Raw genomic sequence first — 27,860 nt, forward strand, 5'->3', positions numbered from 1 at the left:
CATTATAACCACACCCCAGACGTTGGCAAATTACTAATTATGCCCCAGAGGCTGACAGGTGGCTAATGAGTGACTCTTCTATAGTCCCTCATCAGTCCTCAGCATGTGTCAAAGCTGTATTTGTTTCCGATTTCCCACTTCTGATTACAAAAATAGGACTTACTATAATCATAATAACAATATTAATGATATAAAATAATTATTGTAATTATATACTTTTTGGAAAATTATTAACACAGAACAGCTAAAAGACCCCATTGGATTAAAAAAAGGTGAAGATGCACAAGTATTAAAAAAGAAAGTCTTTGTTAAAAAAGAGGGAAAAACAATTCACAAGTTGATGTATTTCTATAAGGCAACATGTTACCTTTTGTCTGCTATCTCGGATTATGTTGGGCCACTGTTGAAGGAAATGTCAGAACTTTGCTTGCTTGAGTTTATCGATGTGGTAACAAAGTTTCAATGCTGGTCCTAATTTCAGCCCCAAGTATTTCATGATCATGTCACTTTTCAGTAACAATAAAGCATTGCCATCAATCTCCTGTTTTAAAAAAAGAGAGAGAAAAATCAAGATGTATAACCTGTGACCAGTGCTGAAAAAGTAAGAGAGCAAGCATTCCATTGCAGCTAAGACATCTTCCAGCTGCATCTTCAAATGGCTTCATTCAGAGTAGAGCTGGCTGAAATTTTGTCAATTTTAAAGTTTCATCAAAGCACCTTGATGTTAAAACGTGCCATATCAGTGCTGAGTATTAGCATGACTTCCATACATTGCATCGTTTCTGTTTGATGGTCAGAGCTTGTCTGTGTGATCCAAGTTATACTAATGAAGCATTACTATCAAGCTTAATGTGCACGGACCATTATTGTGCTTAGTGCTGATCCACAGTAAGATCACTTTATGATTCACTCAATCAGCAGTTGATGGTCAATTTCCACTCCTCTTGCCCCCACACACCACATTGGAAACCACTTTCTCCTTATCGCTTCTTCCTATCATTTTCGGAAGGTAAGATAAAGGAAGAATCAATGTTGCATTCAAATATGGATACAACCAACATGTGCATAGCATAAAGAAAAACAAACTTCTGGAATTTAGAATGAAGTAAAATAAAATACTATCGAGTGATTAGAGTGAATCCGGCTTTTTCAAAATGTTTTTTTCCCTTTAACATTATTAGTATGTAAGGGTTAGAATTAAATTACATGACAAGAGTGTGCCAGAGGGAGCATTCATATTTAATTAAATATCCTGCAATAGCTATGTCCCTCTGATGAAAAAGTATGTTTGCTTGATTTCTCTTTATTAATACTATGTCAGTAATGATCTAAAACTCTGCAATAGCACTATTAGAAGATGCAGGACCAGATCCTTAGCTGGTGTAACTCACTGAAGCCAAGGGAGTCAGGTTTACTTACACTAGTTGAGGTCTGGCCCACAGTAATTTGGACCAGTATTGTAGACTACTGGAGTGTTTCTATAAGGGATTGGGAGCAAGAAGTGACACAGGTTTCTCAAGTACAGCCTGCAAGACTGCAGTAGCATTTGGAGATAGCGAGCAGCTTCCAGCTGCAATAGGAAAGCATTAAGGCTTGTTTCTGCAAACACTTATTCCCGAGCATATTTCTCAGCATGGTGAGTAATCCCTAAAGGGTCACTAACCCTGTGGGGTTGATTCACTAGAACTATTCGGAGTAGCTAGCGCTATACTCAGTAATAAGTGTTTGCAGGATCAGGCTGCTAGTGAATAAAAGGATTAAAACAGCAAAATGAGACTGCGCCTCCCACTTCTTGGTCCCACTTCAGAGGCTGGAAATGTAGGCTTCCCCTCTCAGTAAGGTCACCCTCTCCAAGCAATACTGTCGAGTGGTAAGCTAACTGGAACAAAGCTAAAATAATCAATATGAAGAAGGTCGAGAAAACTATATGTGCTCACAATTACAATATCCATCACTGGAAGAGGCAGGTTATAATTCTGAATGAACAGGTTTAATTACCTTAAACATAAAGATTTTAGTCTCCTTCACATATGCATTTGCCAATTACTGACCATAATTAAACTATCAGAGCGTTGCATTGCTTTGCTCCCTTTTAGTTTGATTTTGCTACTTGTTAATTCTCCATGTATTCCTCCGTCATGTACTATCCTCTGCAAACTCTCTCTCTCTCTCCCCTTCCCTTATCCCCCGGCTGGGTATCACTTTTGCTGCTTTCTTCTTGCTGAGAGGTCATTGCAAAACCACACACACTCATTGCCAGAAATGCTACTGCAAGAGAGGTGTACAGCTGATGGTCTCACACCAGTTCTGCGCCCTTCAGTGACCCTATCAATTATGGGCTAGACTCCTCTGAGCCTGGACCCTGTTGCAGCCCAGGAGGTTGGGGGATTCGCGGATCCAGTGCACACCCCCAGAAGCCACTTTTGACAGAGTTACTGCAGAATCTTGGCCACAAGCAAGAGCTGCCTTCCTACATGGGAAAAACACAAGGGAGGGCTGTGATGGTACCACTCACTGCCTTCCCTGTTGTGGAGATAGGGGAATAGACTGGCTAAGGTGGATTATCTCTCCCTACAGCTGTTTAGGTGAATTTGGCACAGTAAGTATAAGTCAATCCCCAATCCCTGATGGTCACTTTAAATATAACAGGGCAAGAGATAGCACTGTCCTCATTTGCTTTTCCTTTTCGCACTTTCTCTTCATTGTACCACCCTGCTACAACGGTGGTGTCACGGCTAAGATTAGTTGATTGCTAAAGCAATGATTTCAGGTGCTTGTTGGGCCTGTCAATGACATTAAGTGCTTCAAAGTAAATTACGCTTCATAGAAAGATTTAACACACAGGAAGATATGGCTAAGGTTAATGGACTAATCACTTGCCTCTCCCCTCTGGGGTCTCCATGCTAATCCAGCTTAGATTTGAAGGTTGAAAAATTGCAGGGATATATATATTTCAAAGGCATAATTGAATTGAGTTGTGCAGTAGCCTCACCCAAGCTCTCAGACCTATTGCATATTTTACGGTGAAACTGACTCTAAGTATATACAACAGGTGCTGGGTACTTCACAATGGAAGATGTGGCAAATTTTAGTGCCCATTTAACTGGGTCTCTTTTGTCACAAATACTGTAGGACTATGGCACCACATAAAATCCTACAGCATAGCTCACCTAGAGGCTGTTGTGTCAGCGCACCAGGCTCCATGCTGTATAAGACAATATAATGTCAGAATCTGCTACATATGCAATAACAAAACAAAAACCGCCCTGATGCTTTTGTACTAGGCAGACTTGTCACTTCCTAAACGTTCTTCTTTCTGGGACAGGGCGAGGAATAGCAGGGAAAGTCTGCACATGTTTCTGGGATCCTCCCTCACATTCACACCCGCTTCCCCTGATTTACATCTCCCCGCCCCAGTCTCAAAACCTTCCAGCAAGGCAACTTTTGTTCAACTGCAGATGGCTAAACTATGTTGTCTACATTGCTGGTTTATACCATGCTTTTGTCAAACGGTTTATAGGAAAGCCATACGGTGTTTGTAATGGTCAAGGAAACTAAGTTAGCTCCTTACTGGCCTGGACTTCATTTGAACACAGTGCTGGAGCTAATTAAGATATGGCCTTAAGCACCCAGCCCAGGGGATTAGCTATAGAATGACATAAGGCATTGCTTCCCTCCAGGGGTTGAGAGAGCAATTCCTCCGCACATTACTCTCAGCCTCTGCTGACACGAATCACCTGGCTGGACCTAGAAGTTCTTTTAATGTAGAGTTAAACTCCAACACTTGGATGTTAACATCAGCTGTGTCTTGTAAACCGCTGAGTGCAAGCAATTTCCCCTGCAGCCAGCAGGCGTTGGGGATGCTCCTTGCCTCACAAGATAAGACTCTCACTTGGTAAAGTCAGTGACCTGTAAACTCAGCCCAAATAGCTGGGTTACACCATGGACCGCCTCCTACGTACATGTTTTCTGAAAAGCTCCACGTGCGGACCTAATGCGTGAGGATCTGCATCCTTCACAAACCAAACCACATCATCGACAGTCCAGGTCGAAGGGTTCTTGCTTGACGGCCGAGCTGCATCTTGTCTTTCTGGCGAAGGACTTGAGGCTATGGATAGAAAAAGCCCATAACAGCATGTTACAACTTAATACCAGTTAATGTGTTTTGAGAGCACTTTGGAGTAGGGCAGCCTTACGTGGTTGCTACGGTGTTGGTGTTCGGGCTGGTGTGGGTGTGGAGGTCAGGGAGGGCAGGGGGGGAGAAGAGAAGGTATTTGACTGCGTACTAGGAGACTTGGTCCCAGCTGGTGAATTGTGTTAAAAACGATGAAATGCTCAGTCTCTTGCTGGGAAAGGAAAAAACGTACCAGCTGCCATGCTCATAACAGAGCAGCCACTGCTGTCTGATCTGCAGGCAGCAGGAATATTGGCTCAAGAAGGCACTGCTCTCCCACCTGGAGATAAAACACCACAGCGCTAAACAAAGGAATTAGCCATCCAGTGCAAAGGCTGGAGGATGAAATGGGGATTTAGCAAATTGTTTGCTCTTGGTGTTCAGATATTTTGACTTATCCTGCAGCTTAAAAGAGCATTTCCATTTGATATCCTCCTAATCTCGGGCTCTCACAAAGTTGAAGGTCCCCAGTGATTGCCTATTTGGAGAGCTACTAAAATGTGCGAAGATGAACATTGCACATGTGACTTTTTAATGGTATAAGCCCAGGATGATTTAAGGTCACTTCAGCCTGTTCCAGCCTTAAATCAAGGCAATAAAGGCACATTGGAATGAAAGTGCATTTATGTTTTTATTCCTAGTCTCTGCAGAATTATAAATCTCAGTCACTACGTGTATGCAACCTGCCCCCCGCCCCTCCTTTATGGTGTTGCACTATTTGCAGTGCTATGTGATGACATTAGATTACAGGAAAGCTGTTTACATTTGTCTATACAAAGCAAACTTCACATTAACTGGAGGCAGCGTATAGACTCATAACACCTTAGTAGCCAAAACCGCCTCGTCTCTCTTTGTTAGAGCAGAATTTTTAATGAGTAGATATGAATAGTAAGAGACCAGGCACAACAGAAAAAGAACAGAGCAGGCAGGGGGAGATCAGAAATACCTGACGAGTTGAAAAACTGGAGGCCAGAGAAGCCCAGAGTAGTCAATAGGGGAATCAGAGAGGCTCAAAGTGGCTGATTAGAGAAGATCTGAGACGGCCAAAGAAACACTGAGCTTGAAAAAATGTATAAACTCTGTAAGAATCCCACAGACCAGTGAGAGCACTATAATACATGTGAGCAAATGGAATGGGCTGGATTAGCGGCTCATGTAAATTGGTATCCCCTGGACTTCAATGGAGCTCGGCTGATTTACACCATCGGAGGATCTGCCCCTACAAGCAGGATCCCTGCCTAATGTCCAGGCTGTGCATACTGGTACTTTTTTGCCATCCAAAATATCTCACAGTGTAACATAATTCGGTATATTTTTGCAATTATGAAAGATGGACTCCAATAAGCAGCAATACTATGGATGTGCAAATCTGACTGATGGGGCTTCGTACTGGGATTTGATGTAAATATCGTGATAATTATACTCTCATTTACTAGGTCACTCTTTTGGATATACAGGACAAGGAGTAGCTGCAGGTCCTCTAAGTAGACTGCTAGTGTTCATGTTCATATGCAATCAGGCAACTCTGGGCTCCACTAGCAGAATAAATGCAGTGCACATCTGGGATCTTTGGCATGAAGCTGTGAAGAAAAAGCGTGCCAAATGAATGGTACCATCTCTGCCAACCATCAGATGATCAGCAACGTAGAATACGTTGTCAGGGACGAGCGAAAGAAACAGGATGCATCTTGAAAGCAGAATTTCAGCTAGACAGAAATAGGTTCTCATTATCTTAGCTGAAAAAAGCACCAAGTTCTATCCCTCTTGATCAAGGTGGAACCTTGCTTTCAGTCTAATCCAGATATAGGCATGTGTGTGGAGCTACCTAGAAAACTGCCAGTTGGCCGTTCAAATGGAAGGCTGTCAGTGGCCAGGGCAGACTTTAGGTTTTCACTCCAAAAAGGGTGGTTAGGTAGTGGCGCAGTGAGTCAGATGCACCTAGTGAATTTGAGAGGGAAGTTTCTACCCTGACACTATAAACTGTAGAAGACTATGACCTTGATACTGCTCCTGCTAGGTGATCTAGCCTCCATTGTGCTGAATGAGCATGAAAATGAAAATGTCAGGCAAAGCTCTGCTTCTGATTACATCAGTGTCAATATAAAGCAACCCCAGTGCATCTACACCAGTGTACGTGAGGGCAGAGTATGGCCCAGTGACTCTTGTCTGATGTGCATTGCTTCCAGAAATGCCATGGAAGGGCAGAGGAGAACAGATGGCCCACTGGGAACAGCAGGAAGTCTTTAACAGTATTAGCCATTTCTCTAATAAAAAGAAGGGGGAGGGTGGAGAAAAGAGAAGGTTGAAATGACAAGAGAATTCAATTCACCCCTGACAATGAAACAATCAATAAGTTGAAGCTAAGGTTTTTAAGATAAAATATAAATGACCCTTTTAAGCAGACTGTATTGGTAGAACTCTTCAAGGATATCTGAAAAGCCCCAGAAATTTAAAATCACTCTTTCAAATTCCAAATCAGTAACAGAGCACTGATTTGAAAACCATTAACTGTTTTTTCCCCCAAATATTAATATTTGAAATCCATTTCCCCCGGCACTTCTCTGCTACACCCTGAATTCAGGGTTCTGTGCTTTTCTGACATTAGTTAATGACATCACAAGCACCTACAATAGATTATTTGCTGACATTATCTGTCGTGTTTTAGAGCCAATTTACCCATATTTATTTTACGGGCTTTATCACTGCAGTATCACCACCTCATATGAGTAAGCATTAAAGTAACAGGGCATTGTTGAAACTGGCATACCATTAATTTGCACACAAAATCCAGAACTCGGGTCTTGGTAAGCAAGTACAGGAAGATCTGTTTTCCATATGTTTTAGAATATTTTTCAAGCTTTTCACTCTGGCCATATAGTCTATTGATCTGGGAACTTAAAAAAAAGCCCCATAAACTTCTTCATTTACAAAAACTTAATTTCAACAGGACTTTATTACATGTTATACAAGGTGATTTGGTAACATCATTTTGCTGGAAGAATCCTACATTATAAACAAAATTGTTTGATGGTTGTATGATAAATACTGTACTTTCTTGTGTCTGAAGGTACTTGCAATTAACACAGGGTTTAGATAAATGAAGAAGTCTCATCTCTCATGGGTATTTTATGCTATCCTGTCATCAGAATTAATCAAGATGTTAATGAATACTCAGATTACAAAGAGATGTGAATGTTCAGTATGAATAATTATTTTTAGAGATCATAATCTAGGTCAAATCCAATTTCCCTGTTTTTGACAGGTGGCAAAAAATTACCAAATTAATGGAATGGGATGTGGAAAGCTAGGCAATGAAAGGGAGGGAGAAGAAAGCACTTCTCCATTCTTCCTAAAACCAGATGATGTGGAAGAAGAGGAATAGATCCTATTTAATCCACACTAAACTGGGAGGAGAGGTAGATACACTGGAGGGTAGGTATAGGATACAGAGGGACCTAGACAAAAGGATTGGGCCAAAAGAAATCTGATGAGGTTCAGCAAGGACAAGTGCAGAGTCCTGCACTTAGGACAGAAGAATCCCATGCACAGCTAGAGACAAGGGACCGAGCGGCTAGGCAGCAGTTCTGCAGAAAAGGACCTAAGGGTTACAGTGGATGAGAAGCTGGATATGAGTCAACAGTGTGCCCTTGTTGCTAAGAAGACTAATGGCATTTGGGGCTGTATAAGTAGGGGCATTGCCAGCAGATCAAGGGACGTGATCGTTCCCCTCTATTCGACATTGGTGAGGCCTCATCTGGAGTACTGTGTCCAGTTTTGGGCCCCACATTACAAGAAGGATGTGAAAAAATTGGAAAGCGTCCAGCGGAGGGCAACAAAAATTATTAGGGGGCTGGAGCACATGACTTATGAGGAGAGGCTGACGGAACTGGGATTGTTTAGTCTGCAGAAGAGAAGAATGCTCTCTATAAATATATCAGAGGGATAAATACCAGAGAGGGAGAGGAATTATTTAAGCTCAGTACCAATGTGGAGACAAGAACAAATGGATATAAACTGGCCACCAGGAAATTTAGACTAGAAAGTAGATGAAGGTTTCTAACCATCAGAGGAGTGAAGTTTTGGAATAGCCTTCAAAGGGAAGCAGAGGGGGCAAAAGATCTATCTGGCTTTAAGATTAAACTCGATAAGTTTATAGAGGAGATGGTATGATGGGATAACATGGTTTTGGTAATTAAATATTCATGGTGAATAGGTGATGGGATATTAGATGGGGTGGGATCTGAGTTACCCAGGAAAGAATTTTCTGTAGTATCTGGCTGATGAATCTTGCCCATGTGCTCAGAGTTTGGCTGATCACCATATTTGGGGTCGGGAAGGAATTTTCCTCCAGGGCAGATTGGAAGAGGCCCTGGAGGTTTTTCGCCTTCCTCTGTAGCATGGGACACAGGTCACTTGCTGGAGGATTCTCTGCTCCTTGAAGTCTTTAAACCACGATTTGAGGACTTCAATAGCACAGACATAGGTGAGAGGTTTTTTGCAGGAGTGGTGGGTGAAATTCTGTGGCCTGCGTTGTGCAGGTGGTCAGACTAGATGATCATAATGGTCCCTTCTGACCTAAATATCTATGAATCTATGACTGAGGGGGGATTTGATAGCTGCTTTCAACTACATGAAAGGGGGTTCCAAAGAGGATGGATCTAGACTGTTCTCAGTGGTAGCAGATGACAGAACAAGGAGCAATGGTCTCAAGTTGCAGTGGGGGAGGTTTATGTTGGATATTAGGAAAAAATTTTTCACTAGGAGGGTGGTGAAGCATTGGAATGGGTTACCTAGGGAGGTGGTGGAATCTCCTTCCTCAGATGTTTTTAAGGTCAGGCTTGACAAAGCCCTGGCTGGTATGATTTAGTTGGGGATTGGTCCTGCTTTGAGCAGGGGGTTGGACTAGATGGCCTCCTGAGGTCCCTTCCAACCCTCATATTCTATGATTCTATGAACCAATTTTTGGAAAGTCCATGACAAAAATACATCAGAAACAGGGCATAGTTGCGGCAGAAGAGAAGCAGAACAGTATGTGCCAAGGAGGCTTTCAGCAAGAATTCTGAGACTCATGGACAACATCTAACGCCTACTGAAGTCACTGGAAAGACTCCTGCTGACTTCAGTGAGCTTTGGATCAGGCCCATATGCACCACCTTGGGGCGACCAAGCTCAAGGGTTCTCTGCCCCATTTGTCCTTTTCTTTGACTCTAGTCTTTAGGCCTTCCTCCCAGGCCTGGAACCACCCCAAAGAGGATGATGAAGTGATGTAAAGCCCAACAACTAAACTGGTGTCAAAACATAGTAAAGAAACATAATGCAGAAACTGAGATAAAAATAGCAAAAGAAGAGAAGATAAATAATGTGCTCCTTAAATACAAGAGCAGCCCAAGCTTATTAGAGAGCATGTGAGTGGCATGAAGTCAGCATCTGAAGATGTTGATTTAGAGAATCTGGAAGGGTGTCAGAGAGAGAGAGAGAGAGAGAACTACTGACATTAGAAAGCCTGGTGAAAAGGGAAACTGGCAGTTTTCTCCAAACTCTTAAAGCTCGAGAAAGCAGGAGGATTTCCAAGGCTATGTGGGTTACAGCAGAATAATTCCACATTCCTAGCAGATTGTCTGTATACAATGACCTAAAATGAGGCAGAAGCCACAGCAGGTGGCAATGTGGAGGCACCTCCTTAAAGCCATAATCTGGAGATGTTTTTAGTGTAATTGTGGGGAACTGGCCACCAGCCTCCCATTCACCTGACTCCATCATGGGAACTTTGAGGTTAAAACCTATGCATTGCACTTTAAAAATGGGTTCTGCTATGCATAAGTATATATTTTATAGCCTGAATTATGTGGGTTTTTTAAAAAGTGTCCTTTACAGTAAATAATACATGATCTTTTACAAAAATATCAGTGAATAAAGAAAATTTGGCTTGAGGCTTCAAAAAAAAAGTCCTAAATTTGTTCCCCTTTTAATGCCACCTCAGTTTAATGAGCCCTTCTTGTCACTGCCTTGTTAGTATGCAAACAGAGATGGAACGTGCAGATTCCAATTGCTCATCTCTGTTTTCTTATGATTGAGCAGCATGTAAACTAGTTCTAGGGAGAAGAAAAACACAAAGAAGCATCCTAGTGAGATTGCAGATTTCTGAAACCTTTGCAGCTGAGTGTGTTGTGAAGGCAATAAATAAACTACATGCCTGCTGCACTGAAACCAGTTCACAAAAATCTGTTATTAACAAAGTCTAGCAATACCACTGAAGGTGAATGCAGCAAGTTAGCTGAAACATATGATCAGTGTGAAGACATACACAAGGTTTAAGAAAACATGCACAATACTTTGTAAAAACTATGGTAAGAACTTCAGTGTTTTTGTGGAGAAGTACTTCAGAACTGATGCGATCACAAATATCTAGAGGAAAAATGAAACCAAATGGTGAATGGGAATGTAACTGTTTCCCTGAATCTGTGTGCTATATTGTAATAAAACCATGACCATCTGTGACTTTGCGGGTATCACTGTGCAGCACATAGGCCACTCACAACTTCACAGTGACACCGTGTAGTAGAATTCACATCTCCACTCCAGAAAGCACCAGCTTCTAACCTTGGCTAAAGGAGAATCTCAGCTAGCAGTACAGAGCCTCTGACACACAGCTGAGCAGTTCTGATTAAATAGGTGGCATTGGTACATATGCACACTAGCCAGTTCATTGCAATAGTCCAGCATGTTAGAGTATCTGAGATGTGTGTGGAAACCAATATTGATATTGTTGTAGACTGTAAGCTGTTTGGGGCAAGGTCTTTGTCTTCTTGTATGTGTAGACAATACCTAGCATATCAATGTTACGTTGCGGATTAATCTGCCAATTTTCAGCTTCACGTACAAATAACAAATATCAGCGACATGGAACTCTCATCCTTTCCTTTTTTGGCTAGAACACCTGGCTGGCCAGGTCTTGCTGGTCTCGTGTGCATGAGTCACATGAAAAAGTATTAAACGGTTTTGGCAGAGACTCATTATCGCCTTGTGTTTTGTGTGGCAGCCTGAAGTTCTGCCAACTCACCTCAAAAACAGCCAAATGGCTCTAGTGCCTGGGCCCAAGCTACCTTTTAAAACATTTCTCCTCTCCCCTCCCCAGCTTTGTTTCCTAACCTGCTACAGAAGAGCTGACTCTAAGTCTTGGGAAATGTCTAGGAAGTTTCAAAGGCAATCGGTTTTGTGAAAATTGTAATAAACTGCTTCCTGGGCAGTCATTGGTGTTGTCCAGATCCTGGACAAAATGCAGCTAGATAGAACCCAATGGGAACAGATGGGATGCTGGAAAGACACTTTAGGTGCATAAACTTGGGCTGGGCGCAAGAGACCTTTAGGCGTTTGAGAAGAGAGTCTCTGAATGGCAAAGATACTACAGAAAAAACCATTCTGACACCAATTGAAGTCAATGGAGAGGTTCACTTAAATGGGTACTCGAGTGGACCCTGATTGACCAGAATGCGACAGTGACACAGTCATTTTTGAAACAATATTGCAGAACATGATAGCGTTTGGGTCTATGTCTACACTGCCACTGAACGGAACGGGAAGCCCCGTTAGGCATACCCGTACTCGCTTTCATTTAGCTAGCACAGCTAAAATAACAATGAAGACTCAGTGGCATGGGCTTCAGCAAGGTGCGAATCCTGGGTACATATTCATGTTGCTAGCCTGTGCTGAAGTGAGGGCTGCTAACCAGATTAAAGCTAGTGTGGGTATACCTACCTAAGCTGCAACCACACCTTCGATTGCAGGCCAGTTGCAGTGTAGACATAGCCTATGAGAAGACCAGGGTCAAGGCTTAAAGAGATGTGGAGGTGAAATACAAGGACATTTGAAAAAGCACCTGTCACAGTTCAGGGCAACTGCAGCTGTATTTCCCGTCATTGGTCCAGCAATGGCACCTGGTATCAGGCTTCCAGCTCCCCAGCCATTGCCTTTCTGGGCGGAAACCCACATCTCTCTCCCTTCTGACCAGGGTATTTCCAGGCTGCACAGCTCCCTGCCTTCACTGTGTTATTCCCAGCAGGGAGAGGCTGCCTGAGGACACCTGCTTGCTTTCTCTTTAGGGATGGTTAACCAGGGTGATTACTACAGTTATAAGTACCACACAGTTCTTTCTATGCAAGCCTATTATATTCTGAAGAGGAAAGCACTCCAGAGAAAACACATGAAAAACAATAAAAGGGATTGCACACATGTAGTGCATGCATACCTCTCTGGGGGACGAGGGAGCTTCAAAGGTTTGATGACGGAGCAAATGCAGCGGCAGCTCCTCTCCGTACTAGAGAAGGTACACACAAAGCCACAACACCACATACACAACTGCACTTTTAATGTACCCCAAAGGTATTAACCTTCATTCTATAAGAGTTCACTTAATTCAATAAAGTTTATCTTAATTCCATAAGGTTTGTTCGGGATATTACAGAAGGTTGTCAGGCTGTCACAGCGCCATTTTGAAAGGTGACTGTTAAATCCAAAAAGACACTACAGTTAAGAGGAATGGCTGACAGTTCAATGCAATTCAGTGTGCAAAATGCAGGAAATGCATTAAAGATCAGTGTGGATTCATGAAGGATTATTCAAAGATCTGATGTTAATATAATATTTTACTGAAAACTGTAATTGGGGAGGCAACCCCACAGCAATGCTCATAGCCAGTTAAGGCTTGTAAGGTGTCACGGTTCCTTCTCCACTCTGAACCCTAGGGTACAGATGTGGGGACCTGCATGAAAGACACCCTAAGCTTATTCTTACCAGCTTATGTTAAAAACTTCCTCGAGGTACAAACTTTGCCTTGCCTTGAACCATATGCTTCCACCACTAAGTGTTTTAAACAAAGAACAGGGAAAGAGCCCACTTGGAGACGTCTTCCCCCAAAATATCCCCCCAAACCCTACACCCCCTTTTCTGGAGAAGGCTTGATAAGAATCCTCACCAATTTGTACAGGTGAACACAGACTCAAACCCTTTGAATCACAGAATCATAGAATCATAGAATATCAGGGTTGGAAGGGACCTCAGGAGGTCATCTAGTCCAACCCCCTGCTCAAAAGCAGGACCCATCCCCAATTAAATCATCCCAGCCAGGGCTTTGTCAAGCCTGACCTTAAAAACTTCTAAGAAAGGAGATTCCACCACCTCCCTAGGCAACGCATTCCAGTGTTTAACCACCCTCCTAGTGAAAAAATTTTTTCCTAATATCCAACCTAAACCTCCCCCACTGCAACTTGAGACCATTACTCCTTGTCCTGTCCTCTTCCACCACTGAGAATAGTCTAGAACCATCCTCTCAGGAACCACCTCTCAGGTAGTTGAAAGCAGCTATCAAATCCCCCTTCATTCTTCTCTTCCGCAGACTAAACAATCCCAGTTCTCTCAGCCTCTCCTCATAAGTCATGTGTTCCAGACCCCTAATCATTTTTGTTGCCCTTCGCTGGACTCTTTCCAATTTATCCACATCCTTCTTGTAGTGTGGGGCCCAAAACTGGGCACAGTACTCCAGATGAGGCCTCACCAATGTCGAATAGAGGGGGACGATCACGTCCCTCGATCTGCTCGCTATGCCCCTACTTATACATCCCAAAATGCCATTGGCCTTCTTGGCAACAAGGGCACACTGCTGGCTCATATCCAGCTTCTCATCCACTGTCACCCCTAGGTCCTTTTCTGCAGAACTGCTGCCTAGCCATTCGGTCCCTAGTCTGTAGCTGTGCATTGGGTTCTTCCGTCCTAAGTGCAGGACCCTGCACTTATCCTTATTGAACCTTGGATCGTAAGAACAATGAAAAATCAATCAGTTTCTTAAAAGAAGAATTTTAATTAAAGAAAAGGTAAAAGAATCACCTCTGTAAAATCAGGATGGTAAATACCTTACAGGGTAATCAGATTCAAAACATAGAGAATCCCTCTAGGCAAAACCTTAAGTTACAAAAAGACACAAAAACAGGAATATACATTCCATCCAGCACAGCTTATTTACCAGCCATTAAACAAAAGGAAATCTAATGTATTTCTAGCTAGATTACTTACTAACTTAACAGAAGTTCTGAGGCTGCCTTCCTGATCTGTTCCCGGCAAAAGCATCACACAGACAGACAAACCCTTTGTTCCCCCCCCCACTCAAGATTTGAAAGTATCTTGTCCTTTCATTGGTCATTTGGGTCAGGTGCCAGGGAGGTTACCTTAGCTTCTTAACCCTTTACAGGTGAAAGGGTTTTGCCTCTGGCCAGGAGGGATTTTATAGCACTGTATACAGAAGGGTGATTACCCTTCCCTTTATATTTATGACACAAGGGAAATATGCTTTTTTTGCTGTCATAAGTTAATGCTAGACAAGGGCGGGGGCTTTGAAGAGAAATAAGAAAGGCTTCTGCAAATATATCAAGGGGAAAAGAAATACTAGAATGACAGAAGGTTCCATTAATAAAGGAGGAAGGGAAAGAAATTAATTACTTAAAATGGCTGAGACACTGAAGTCCTTTGTTAAATCTGTCTTTTAGATGAAAAATATATAAATGGAGTTTGAATAATTAGAAAGGAAGGAAGACACTGTTAAAATCACTCTAATGATAAAGAGAAGCTAATAGAATACTTGGAAAAAGTGAACAAAGATATGGATTCTAGAGTAAGAGAATTAGTTAACAATGAAACACTGACAATTATTTTTGAAAAATCATGGATACTAAAAGGCTGGGAAAAAGTAAATTAATTCTGATTTCCAAAAAAAGGAAAGAAGAACAATTCTAGTAATTACTGCGCCATGACTGAGATCCTACCCTGCAATCAGCACAGCTCAGAAGGGATGTATTGAAAGGTAGCAGTAAGCCATTTTTGTGACTCCTTCCTCCATTCTCCCCTGATTCTGTGGCCATCTGGCTGCTGGATAGGTCTCTACCTGGTCCCACAGGGCTCCTCTACTTTACCCCTGGCTGGCTGCCTCTTTAACCCATCCATACCCCGACCTTGGCCCTATGCAGTCAGAGAATTCTTCACTGAGAGAATACTCCAATTGCCATCGGAACTGTTTTAAAGGCTCTTTTGTATAACCAGAGCAGTACAAATCAGTGTTAATAGGGCCAAGGATCAGGCTATATAAGATTAAGCCCATGTAAAATACTGGAACAAAAAATTAGAAGGGGAAAAATCATTAAATACATAGGGCCCAACCAACATCTATTGAATTCAGTAGAAAAACTCTTATTAACTTTAATGGGAGCAGAAGCGAGCCCTTAAAGGATAATGGAGCAATGAGCAGTAAGCAGCCTGGGTTTATAAAGATTACATGTTTCTCAACAAACTTTTTGTGACGAAATTTGACATAATTCGTAGGTGAAGAGTGATAGTGGGCTATGAAGTACAGCTCGGAAATAATCCCTTTTGTTGAGATAATTAATTATAAGAATCATGCCTTTATTTTGCCAGCTGGCTGTTGGGATCTGCATTGCACAGCACCATGTACACTTATGGAGCTATATAAATAATGAACTGTGTCGAATTTGGGGAATGAATAATTTGATATTCAGATAAATATTTATAGTCATAAAACCAGTTACTCCAGTTCTGTCATATGCATTACACATAACAGATTTAAATTGAATAGTAAGAGTACCAGAAAACATTCATGTTTTCTACTGGACAACCTTTTCATCATTTATTTCTCCTTCTCCATAGTTTGCTATTGCTTCCTCTAACTCACAGTGTTTATGATTTGACCACTGGGGTTATTATTCTGTAGCTCTTACATGAAACTCACCTAACATCGAACAGAGTTTGTGGTGAGTAAGGACTGTGCGATGGAGCCACAGGAGATCAAAATAACACACATGGTTAATATCAAGATGGAATCATATAGATATATTATGTTACCACTTCTGTTTCCTTCAAGATAGGTTCCATTTCTAGTTGGGCTGGATGTCTGATGCCTCAAACCAGTAGATGATGGTCCCCCGGAGGACATCGGACCGGAACGATGGCTGCAAGAGGAAGGGGAGCCTCCAGCAAGACGTCCATCTCCAGAGCTTTGTCTCATGGTATACAGGGAGCTCATGCAATTAAAGGCAGAATCAGAAGGATCAACACTGTAGCGCTTCATGTTCATAGGGTCAACCAGGTAATCTTCAGGTACGATAGTTTCTGCTTGGCGGGAAGCCAGTGAAGAGAAATATAGATCAATGAAATGTAGATCATTTCTGGTCAGCCATTGAACATCTTGTTTAAAAAGTTGTTTTGTACAATTAGTTTAACTCTCTTTGCAATATCACACATAGCCAACTGGAATCCACCGGCCAGAGCCCTCAATGGGATGCCTGTGCTGAACTGCAGCATGGGCAGAGTAACAGTTATGCTGTTGGGAACTTCAAAAGTAATTGCTGCTGCAACAGCCGTACAGACAACTGAATGCATCTTCTGGGTTTTAAGAAGTGACAATGGGTAATAAGACAAATTCATACCTCTTGTTACTAAATAACAACAACAGGTGTAACTCCACCTAAGTCATTGGAGTTACAGGAGGGTTGAGTGTGGCTCAGTCTGATTCAGCTGTGTTAGTTTTGTTTTGGAGTAATTATTTCTTCAGAATCAGGGGGCATTTACTGTTAAATTTGAAAGGAGGATGGGGGAAGCATGGTCCTGATGGGATGAGGCACAGGTCTCATTTGCCTAATGGTGCTACATGAATAACAGAGTATGCAGGTTATGCATCCATCATTCTCTTATTCCCTTGCACATAAAGCATGAAGGTCAGAAGGAAAAGGAGGACAAATGGGCATGCAATTTATTGGGTAAAAACTCCTGTCAGCCAATGAGAAAGAGTAAAGATAATAAACCAAAATGTTCTGGCTGCAATTACAAAAATTAATCAGGAAATATAATCGGCTTCAGACAGACATCAGGCTTGATATTCCCCAAGGGAAAGAAAAACTAGATAATTCATGAGCACTCCCAAGTTTGATTACCAACAGAGAGAGATAATTGAGCTTTCCAAATACATTTCAGGTGCAAACATGAATATAGGCAACATAACCACTTACAAGTTTTTGCCCTGTTGCGTCCCTTCCCAGTTTTGTACAGTTGTTGCTTTCTGAAATAATAACTATCCAAACCCAAACAGAATGTCCTTTCCTCTTACCATGTAGCCATCAGTTTATATTATTATCTATATAGTCCTATAGGTGTGCATGGCACTTTGCATATACGATAGGCAAGAGCGATACCACCATCTATTGTAAAGGTTGCCTGACAATTTCCATGATAAGGCTCTGTTTTCAGTTACTTATAACATTGCCAAAGTTAAACTGTTTGGTTTGAAATTTTCCATGCCATGTGTCTGCCTCAGACTGAAATAGCTTGGAAAGTTTCAGTCAAACCAGTACAGCTACTTCCAAGAACAAGGCTAGAGAAAAATACATTGTATTTCAATATTGAAAACATTCTGGCAAACTTTTATCTGTGTCTCCCATGGTTTGGAGCATGGACTTGAAATTTGTCAAGGGAGTGAACTTCATGTTAGGGATGTGCCTTTTGCTGTTCCTATGAAAATCTCCCTGCATTGGCTAAATTATAAAGCGTTTGAAAAAATCACAGTGCACAAACACTCAGTAGAGACTTAGAGATTTGTAGCTAAGATCACCAAAGATTCCATGCATACTGAGCATGCTCCAGCTGCTTGCAGCTTGTATGTATGACCAGACCGTGAGTGCGCCATCCCCATGGAGTGATTGAGCATGGTCCAGCCACAGGATGGGCCCAAGCACTGGAAATGAGAGAAGGGAACCTGTCTCTCTCAGTGACCCCCTTGCTAGGCCCAGGCACCAAAGGGGAGGAAGGCACAAGAGCCAGATGGGAAGAGAGGAGGAGATGGCAATAAGGAGATTGCTGGGACTGGCACTGGGGAGAGTGAAGCTGTGACTGGGAACCGGAGGGCCAGGGAGGAAATGGGACTGGTTGGGCAAGGAACCGGAGACTGGGAGCAAGTGAAGGGATGGGTGGAACTGAGAGGTAGGGAGGGAAATGGGGGAGGACTGAGAGCCAGTTGGCAGGGGGGACACTGAGGTCAGATGAGGGAAGGGGAAAACTGGGAAACTGTTACTGATTGCACAAGAGGACAGGGAACCAGCATGGGGAGAGAGGCAAGGCAGAGCTGATGAGGAACCAGGGAGCAGGAGCAGTACTGGGACCAGCTGGGCTAAGGGACTGTGACAAGGAGCCATGGACGGAGTAGTGGGGAACAGAGACTGAGATTAGCTGAGAAGACCAGGGAGGAAAACTGGGACCGGGAGAAACAAGGGTCGGGGAGGATGACTGAAAGCTGTGGAAAGGGGAGAGGCAGATCCGAGAAGGAGCCAGGAAGGGGTACTGGGACTGGCTGGCAAGGAGACGGAGAGTGCGGGGAGACTGAGACTTGGACTGGGAACCTGAAGGGGAAAGATTAGGACTTGCTGGGCAAGGAAACTGGGATAAGAAGCCTGAGGAATGGAGAATAGGACTGGGACAACTAGCCAGACGCGGGGAAGAGACAAGACCGCGACAGGGAGAGGTTGGAGGGGATGGAGTAGTAGGGGTTTGGTTTGGGAAGGACAGTGGCCTGAATACATAGGATGGATGGTACTGTGTGTACAGTGTGTATAGGGGGAGCTGGTAGCAACCCCTTAAACGTAGGTTGCTTAACACTTTCTATTATACGAGATTCTTAGAACTTTTATTCAGGAAGTGCTACCACCTCCATGGTTTGGAGCAAGCCTTTAAATGTGTCAGAGAGAAAGCCCTGAGAATAGACAAGGGCCTTTTCTTTTCCGCCCCGAAATTCCGTTCAGGTTCAGCTGAACCCCCTCATTAAACTACACATTTAACAAGCAAAGCATGAACAGAGAACATACAGGATGGACAGCCCTTCTCCTCCAGGCAGATCCGTTTCCTACTTCTTCTTTTTTTAGTTTAATCAAAAACTGCACTTTCGTCCCTCCTGCCCCTTATCCACACCTTGCTCCCCCTCTCCTTATTACTCAAACGTTATCCTCTGCAGCCTGCTTGCTTCTGCCCATTGCAGACTGTTCAAAACCTCCTTAAGTCATCTTTTTCTCCTACTACTCCACCCACATCACCTCCCTCCTTAAATCCTTCCATGGCTTTTCTCTCTTACCACATTGGTTTGTCCTAAAACTCAAGTCCTCCATAACTATCTATATCTATAAATCCCTGGCCTTATATCCTCTTCCCCCATCTCTCTCCCTAGGCTCCCCTTTATCACCTCTTCTTACTGATTCCTTCATCTCTTTCCCTCATCTCGACTTTGTACTGTCTTTAATGCTGCCTTCCTATGCCTGGAACAATCTCCCTCTTCTTTCCTGCCAAGTGCCCTTTCTCTCCTCCTGCAAATCCCCCTTAAACCACATTTCCTCCCAGAAGCTTTCCTATTTTATTTTTCTCACCCGTAAATCTCTCTGCACTCTCCCTTTCCTGAACTTTTGTGCCTTTCTTTGTCTTGTCTATTTAAGGTCCGGATCCTGAAAATGTACATGCTTAAACTCACTCCTAGGAATATTTCCATGCTGGGATGACTCACATATATAAAGTTCATCTTGAGCCTGTTTGCAGGATTGAGGCCTTAGCTTATAAATTCCTATAAGGGGGAAGGGATCTATTTACTTCCCCGTGTGTACATTTATATGTCACGCATCACAACAGTGTCTTAATCTAATGTCCTGATCCACGCAGGCAGACAACTGTGTCACACAGGCAGATCCCTGCTGACATCAGCAGGGCTCTGTGCTGTGTCAGGGGGTCCATCTGCATGGATCAGTTTGAAGGATCAGGTCATATATTTCTAACATGCTACCTACATTTATTGCCTGGTACCATTTATTAAACTATTATTAATAATAATGAATCCACATCCCCGTAGCACAGCTCAGAAAGCCCTCCACTCAGGTCAACAAAACACAACTGTCATAGCTCTGGATCATATGCTGCAGACATTATGCAAAAGACACATCCTTCAGCAAAGAGACCACAGCAAGCAAATCTGACAACTACCTTGCACTAGATGTAATGAGTTGTGTCTAGACTAGTATATCTCAAGCTGCCTCTCTGTTGCCACAATGCCAGTTATTCAGCTACAAATTGCCTCACCCCATATAGGAACATCTGCCAAAAATTCCCAAGACAGCATCTCAAAAGGAAGCCCCCCACCCCTGTCAGTGTTATAGGTTACACAATAAGTTCCTGCCTGCCAAAGAGCTGCAGGGCCTTCAGTCTGGTACGCTTCATGCTGTATCACATGTGCACATAGGACAGAGGATAATTAGAGAAAATCCCCATAGAGGCTAATTGGCGACATAGATACTAGTTCCCTAAACAAGAGACTTCCTCTTCAACACACTGGGAGCTTCCCAGGACAACAACTGTCAGGGTCTGGTGTTTGTTTGTTTTTATCTCCGTGTGGAAAACTGTTCTGTAACTTCTGTTCTGACTCTGATTTTCTTTACTGTCTCTTCATAACCTCTTGTTCCACCGTTTATACTGGTTTGTCATTTTATTTCCTCCCATTAAATTCCCCATTAACATTTTTTCTAGCTAATATAGATTTCTTTCTCTCTCTCTCTCTCTCTCTCACTCTTTTTAGCCTGTCTCCCATTGCTCATATCATTTAGTCGTGGGCTCAACCCTATGGCCCTTTCCTGTACCTTTTAAAGTGCTACAATATTTTTTCTTATAATGGGTTGACCAGACGTGAACTCACTATTTTAAGCCGCATGATATCATGTCTTACTCAGTCCTGTCCACTCCTTTCCTAGCCATGACTTTGGTTAATCTACTAGGCTTTTCTCATTGCCAGACATTTTGAGAGGAGCCAACCAGAGTCTCAAGGTCTCTTTCAAAGTCTCCCTAAGCAGCTTAATTCCTTTGTATTTTATACTCACTGGGCTTGATTCAACCCCTATAGCAGAAAGGGATTCACCCTGTTGAATGGCAAGGGGTGTCTACATCACCACCCTCCCCAGCTTGATTGGCTGGGGACAGCAGCTTTAACTTGCAGTTGGGATTCTATGAAAGGGCTGGAGGCAACGTAGGGGATTTGTTGAATCAGATTCCTGGCCACACCCCTTCCCCAGCCAGCATCACCCACTTCTGGGGCTAGGCTATCTGCTTACAGGCCTCCTATCCGAGCAGGGATTGTGGTTACTGGGCACTGCCACAGTTCCCTCTGGGTGGACTGTCCATTGCCAAGGTCACATATTATACTGGTGGAAGCCTGGTATTTGATATTTCAATACATTAGGAAAGCACTTCATATGTAATTCAGCCTAAGTGAGTGTAACATCAACGAAGTCATCAACTGAGTTGCCCCTGCTTACGCCAAGGCTGAATTTGGTCCTTAGTATTCATGAATAAAGTCCAGAGGAGAAGCAACAAAACTTGGAACAAACCCTGCCATCCTGTTTGCAGAGCCAGAGTTTCCTCACTAACCTTCAGAAGGAAACTAAAGAGACTCAAGATCTGACCCAGAAAATTCCTGATTCCTGTGTTTAATGTGGATGGAGTCTCTAGCTAGCTAAATGCTCTGTTCATTGCTGGGAATGCATTCTCTCTCTCTCTCTCTCTCCCTCTCTCTTTTTTTTTTTTAATTGAAATCGTAAGAGGTGCTGCCTAGCCAAAACGGAACCTAATCTATACAGCTTTCCCACAACAGCCACTGCTTGTTTCTTTTTCACATTAGGGTTATAAGGCTTGGCAAGAGAGAGGAGATCCACTATGCTGGATCTTTAAGCCCTGTTTCCTCAGGAAACTCCCATATTGTGCTCATGCATTGGGGAGATGGAATGGATGTGGAAACAGTGACATCTGTATTAACTAACTGGAAGCTTTCTGTACAACAAAGGGTATCATTGTGAAAACATGTTGCATTTTCATCCGATGAGTTCCAATTGACAAGGAATGAAGACACTGCCTCTCAAACTTTACATGCAAAAAAAGAGAATAGGGGAGTACAGGAAGATCAAATAAAGAGGTGCAGTACGGTCCACTTTTATATACCATCATTTCATGCTAATCTAACCTGTTGAAAAAAAGAGATAGAGGAAGATTTAACTAATATTTACCAACCAGGCATGCATTAGCTGTGAGCTGACAACCATCCTTTTAACCTGGACTCCAAAAGGATCAGAAAAGAACATTTTCTGTGTCTATCAAACACAGTCTCACACATTTCTGTCTGGTCAAAATACTTCTTTATGCCTTGTCTCTGCAGTAGTTTAATATTTGATACGATTAGCTGAGGATGATAATGAATTGGGGGTTTTCAGCTCTGAATTATCTGATTTACATCATGATGACAACACCACCCACTCCTTTTAGCTCCATCCCCACTCCAGACATACAACTCCATGAAAATATGATGTCACCCACTCAGAGGCATTTCCAGAGTCTCAACACCATCGTATTACACACATATATACACTAGGCACTGCTTGTCAAGAAATAACTGTCATGCCCTTATCTCCAGTAGCAATATGTAGAGGTGCCCTTTACAGGAAAGTGCTAGTCTTGAGGGCAGCAGCACCGTCTGTGACTCTGGTTATAAACAAAGCATCCGCTCACAAGTTACTCCAATATCCCTCAACAATCCAACACAAGCCAGATCAAAAGAAGCAATTTAACCTTACAGTACCTTTTCCACACCATGCCGTGGCTGTCTTAGCTTAGTCAGGCAATAAAGCCTTTAAAGGAGCCACATCTGCTTTATGGCAGCAGAGCTACGCAACTCACTACTACCGGAAGAGAGGGACACAGAGATGCTTCCCTCAGGAGTCAAAGCATCACTGAGGCAACCACAAACAGCCAGTAAGCAGCAAGAATGTGGCACCTGATGACAGCATTTCATCGCAGCCACATCTGAATTTTTCTAATGATGGGATGGCAGTTGTTGCGTCATCATCAGGAATATGTGATCGGACTCATTTTAAAACAATCAAACCATAGGCAGGACCAGGGAAATATAATTAAACCCCATCCATTTGTGCCTATATTTATTATGCATATTAAAATCATGGCACTGCTGTAGAGACGAACTGCTAAAGAGTGATTTCTCCTGTATTTAGTCTAATTGAGGCAGGCTCTGTGTTTCTATGACATCCATATGAGCACGTAGCAAACTTTTGGGTGCTATAAAATAATGGCTACTAATAAATGTATACTACCCAGAGTCTGGGTAGCAGCATGGGTTAAAGCACTCACCTTGCACTACAGCTGGTTGAAAATTTTGTGGAAAAATGGCTTCTTAAAAAAATTTTGTGGAAAAATGACTTCTTAAAAAAATGATCTGTTTATTTTGCTGTAACTGGTAAATGGAAATGTAGCAGTGTTTTCTTTTTTGGTTTTCCTTCCCCTTTCCCCCTGTCTTTTGTAAGAGGCAAATGGAAACAGAAAAGAATTGAAAAAGCAGGGGACGGAGATAAAAAAAAAGGGCAAAACAGTGGGGGGAGGAAAAACTGTAAACATGTTATTCATGAAGAATTTTGCATAAACAAATATCATTCCTTTTGGGAACCTGGGCAATGAAAATGACCTTTCAACTTTACACATTTTTTGGGCAATTCCTCCACCTTTCACAAGTTCAAATTCTGCCTTAATGGAAATCTGCTCTTAGGAACATAGGAGCCACCAAATGATCAGACCCAAGGGTCATCTAGTCTAGTATCCTGTCTTCAATAGTCTGAGAAATGTCTTCAAATGTCTGAGAAAGGTTCAAGAACCCCACAGTAGGAAGATGTGGGATAATCTTACCCCTATTAGGTCTCACCCTAATACCTAATTGGAAAGAGTCCAGCGAAGGGCAACAAAAATGATTAGGGGGCTGGAGCACATGACCTATGAGGAGAGGCTGAGGGAACTGGGATTATTTAGTCTGCAGAAGAGAAGGGTGAGGGGGGATTTGATAGCTGCTTTCAACTACCTGAAAGGGGGTTCCAAAGAGGATGGATCTAGTGGTGGCAGATGACAGAACAAGGAGTAATGGTCTCAAGTTGCAGCGGGGGAGGTTTAGGTTGGCTATTAGGGAAAACTTTTTCACTAGGAGGGTGGTGAAGCACTGGAATGGGTTACCTAGGGCGGTGGTAGAATTTCCTTCCTTAGAGGTTTTTAAGGTCAGGCTTGACAAAGCCCTAGCTGGGATGATTTAGTTGGGGATTGGTCCTGCTTTGAGCAGGGGATTCGACTAGATGACCTCCTGAGGTCCCTTCCAACCCTGATATTCTATGATTCTAATAGTTATACATTGGTTTAAATCCTGAATCATGAGTTTTTATTTTCTACCCAAAACTTTTTTTAAAGCATTCACTATTATAACTCTTGATATCCTTCTTCCAGATAAATGCCCAATTCCTTCCCCCCCACCCCCCAAAAATCTTGGCCTCAACAGTGTCCTGTGGCAATGAGTTCTGCAGTCTAATAACATGATGAGTGAAAAAGTATTTCCTCTTTCCAATATTATATTTGCTACCTTTCAATTCCATTGAATGCTCCCATGTTCTTGGTCCTTATCACCAAACCACAACATTCAGTGTACCTGACTAGTCTCTGATCAGAAAAGGTTCAAAACTAGAATAGCAGAAGTGTTTCACCTGAGTGCCAAGTTACATAGGTATAGCTGTGAGGAGGAGTTTGCACAGTGCCATTATGCACTGTACTTCACTCTAGTCAGTTCTATCAGTCTTTTCCTTTCATACGCATCCAATTCACATAATGCATGTGTAACCCACACACCTCCTGGGTGTGATGTTCTGACCCATCTAGTGGTGCCGAGATAATTTAAACAGAGAGAGATTAATGAGTCTGCTTAACAGCCGTATGGCTTTTAGCTCATGCAGTAGAGGCTCATGCACTAAACTCCGGAAACCCCAGGTTTGATCCTGCCTGCCGATGACCAGAGTCTGTTGGTATTACACTTGTGCGCATACGTGGGCTTCCTGTACATGAACAATGGAAAATTTAATTTCATAGCCTTTCTCCATAGTATCACTAAGTGCATTTAATTTAATTTCATAGCCTTTCTGCACAGTATCACTAAGTTCACGATCACACTGCACACAACACATTAATAACCCTATATAGCATGGCACAAACTGGCATGAGGTAAAAGTTTGAGAGGACCTTCTTCCCCTGTTGGCCATGAATAATTTTATAAGTTACTGACTAATGTAAATGTCACTTGGGTAAATGATATTTGTGATAATGGTGGACTGTTGCCTGTGGGATTTTTAAACACATCTGTTGATCTGACATCTTGCAATACGGGCATTTTGTATCACATTGTTAACCAACATGAAATATTTTACACACTGTTTTAGGAATAGGAGATTCATATTTAACTTTCATTTAACTCATTTGAAAATAAAGCACTTGCTGATATTTTACATTCAAACTGCTTCAAAAGAATGAAAAAAAATTCCAAGAAAATCTTAAAAATCCTAGCAAGTTAAAACAAATATAACCATAAGCATGATATTCTACATCTCACTAGAACTCTAGGTATATTTTACCCTCATTCTGCACGTCTGGACATGTAAGACATGAATTAAAATGCTTGTCTCATGCGTATTTTTGTTCATAGTGGATGCTATCTCATCCATCACACTCTGGGCACTTACTCTAATCATTTCATCCAAATTCTTTGTTGACACACTTTGAATTATGTGTTATCAAAAACAGCTTTATCTAGATTCCTTTTGAAAGCCCCATTCCATATTTGGCTCCTTTGCCCTAATCTCAACATCAGCAACATTTTGATTCTGCTGTAAATCGTCTTGCACTGGAACCAGGTCACTGCAAGCCATTGCTCTGAAAGAACTGTTTGTTCAATAATGCAAGTCACTCATGTTCCCTCTCAGTTGTTTTTAGTGGCACTTGGTAGAAGGAGAGAGATCAACAAGGCTCCAGCCTTCAACGTGTGACGGGTCCTATTCATAGGGGATGGTTTGTTTTCAGATTGAGCATGGATGCAGTAATCCAGAGGAGTATGAGAAATGTTTCTTCTTGGGTTGACTGCTGGAGGGAGGTTTGTTCACATCATTTGACACAGAGTTCCAAGGAAGTGGGAGCAACTCCATTACTGGGCATGCACATGAGTTTCAATTTCAAATATAGCTCAAAGTGTTGGTCATTCCTGAGTTAAGTAAGAGAAGCCATTTATTCATGTCTGAATACTGATAACATCATAGCAGAATTTTCGGACGCCTTCTCAATCCATCACTGAGTTACCAAACATACAATCATAGATGTTAGAGATCAAAAATATCTTCTGGGTCAAGTTCCTCCTCAGTGGAACTACATCGTTTTCAGTGGATCTACACCAGGGGTGTATTTAACCTACTGGATCACCCTCTCCCTCTCCCTGCCAAAGATGGATTTATTCCCTGTTATACCTTTACTAGGGTTTTGTCCAGTTTAGTTTTAAAGGTTGCAAACAATGGGACTTCTACTGCCTGCAATGGGAGACTATCAACAACCTAACAGATCACTCTATAGGGAAACTTCTCTTGATACTGTATTTTAATTTTCTGTTAGTTAACTTCACCTATTACTCCTACTTATATCCCCAGGTACCACCCTCAAGCATTCCTCTCCCTCCTTGGCATTTTTGAGAGACAAGTTCACAAGTAACAAATTACTCAAAATTTGCAGCTCTTGCTGCTCCTTCACCGAGTCACCACCTTAAATTTTATGTCCAGAAAGCAAGACTGTGTATAAAGGTCAATTTCTATTCCATCAAAATGAAGGGTTACAAATGACTTATCATTGTAACATAACACCCCCTCACTGAAAGTCAGTCAATCGGTTCTTGATAGGGGAGGGAGGTTGTGCGGGGGGTAATGTCATACCCCCTCTTTTCAGAGCTGCTGGTTGTGAAAAGAAAGAAAAGAGCCTGAGAATACAAATACTTTCCCCCTCTGCCCCAATTCAAGCACTGTGGTCAATCTGCGCCCCCACCCGCCCCCCCCAAAAACCAAACCCAAACAACTTAAAGATTAAGCAAATGTTTTATATTAGATTTGGTTGTGGTTGGGTGGCTTGCACAGTGCCTTCATTCCCCCTTTGAATGTGAATGTAATATTTTATTTAGCATTTAAGGGATAATGTTCATGGTAGAGGAATATATGAGGCAATAAATGGCCTTTGCAGGTAATTAAACACTGAAGCCAAGCTGAAGCTACTGATAACCATAAAAGCCATTTATTATGAGCATACGCTAAAACCATGAGCACTGTTCCTAGTGCATGACAGGACAAGATTTAACAAGCCACAACACTAGAAAGAGAAAACACTGTGTTTTTCGTGCCCTTTGAGGGTTTGAAATTTCTGTGCTTCTGTTTATTCAGTATCTCCTGTGTCACTTTGAGGACAAGATTTCCATAATAATTTAGATAGCAATAATATTCCTTAGCTCTTATACAGTGTTCTTCATCTACAATGCTCAAAGGGCTTTTCAGAGGAAGGTGAGAATCATTATCCTCATTTGACAGATGAGGACAGAGGCCCAGAGACATGAAGAAACTTGCCCCCAGGCAGCCAGCAGGCCAATGGCAGAGCCAGGGATAGAATCCTGTCTCCCAACTCCCACTCCAGTGCCCTTTCCACTGGACCAGACAACTACTTTGAT

At 42.4% G+C, this 27,860-nt stretch overlaps 1 protein-coding gene across 1 annotated transcript in view; it reads right to left on the reverse strand.

Annotated features, from left to right (window-relative positions):
* Positions 1 to 415: 415 nt before the first annotated feature.
* SCML4 (Scm polycomb group protein like 4) overlaps positions 416 to 27,860 on the reverse strand; it is a 103,106-nt gene continuing 75,661 nt past the window's right edge. The window contains exons 6-8 of the mRNA XM_077811699.1: positions 16,076 to 16,345; positions 3,963 to 4,108; positions 416 to 541 (exon numbers count right to left, since the gene is read on the reverse strand). Of these exons, the coding sequence (XP_077667825.1) occupies positions 416 to 541; positions 3,963 to 4,108; positions 16,076 to 16,345 (542 nt within the window). The remainder of the gene's footprint in view (positions 542 to 3,962; positions 4,109 to 16,075; positions 16,346 to 27,860) is intronic.

Source organism: Eretmochelys imbricata, chromosome 3 (assembly GCF_965152235.1).
Source record: "Eretmochelys imbricata isolate rEreImb1 chromosome 3, rEreImb1.hap1, whole genome shotgun sequence".
Classification (NCBI taxonomy): domain Eukaryota; kingdom Metazoa; phylum Chordata; order Testudines; family Cheloniidae; genus Eretmochelys; species Eretmochelys imbricata.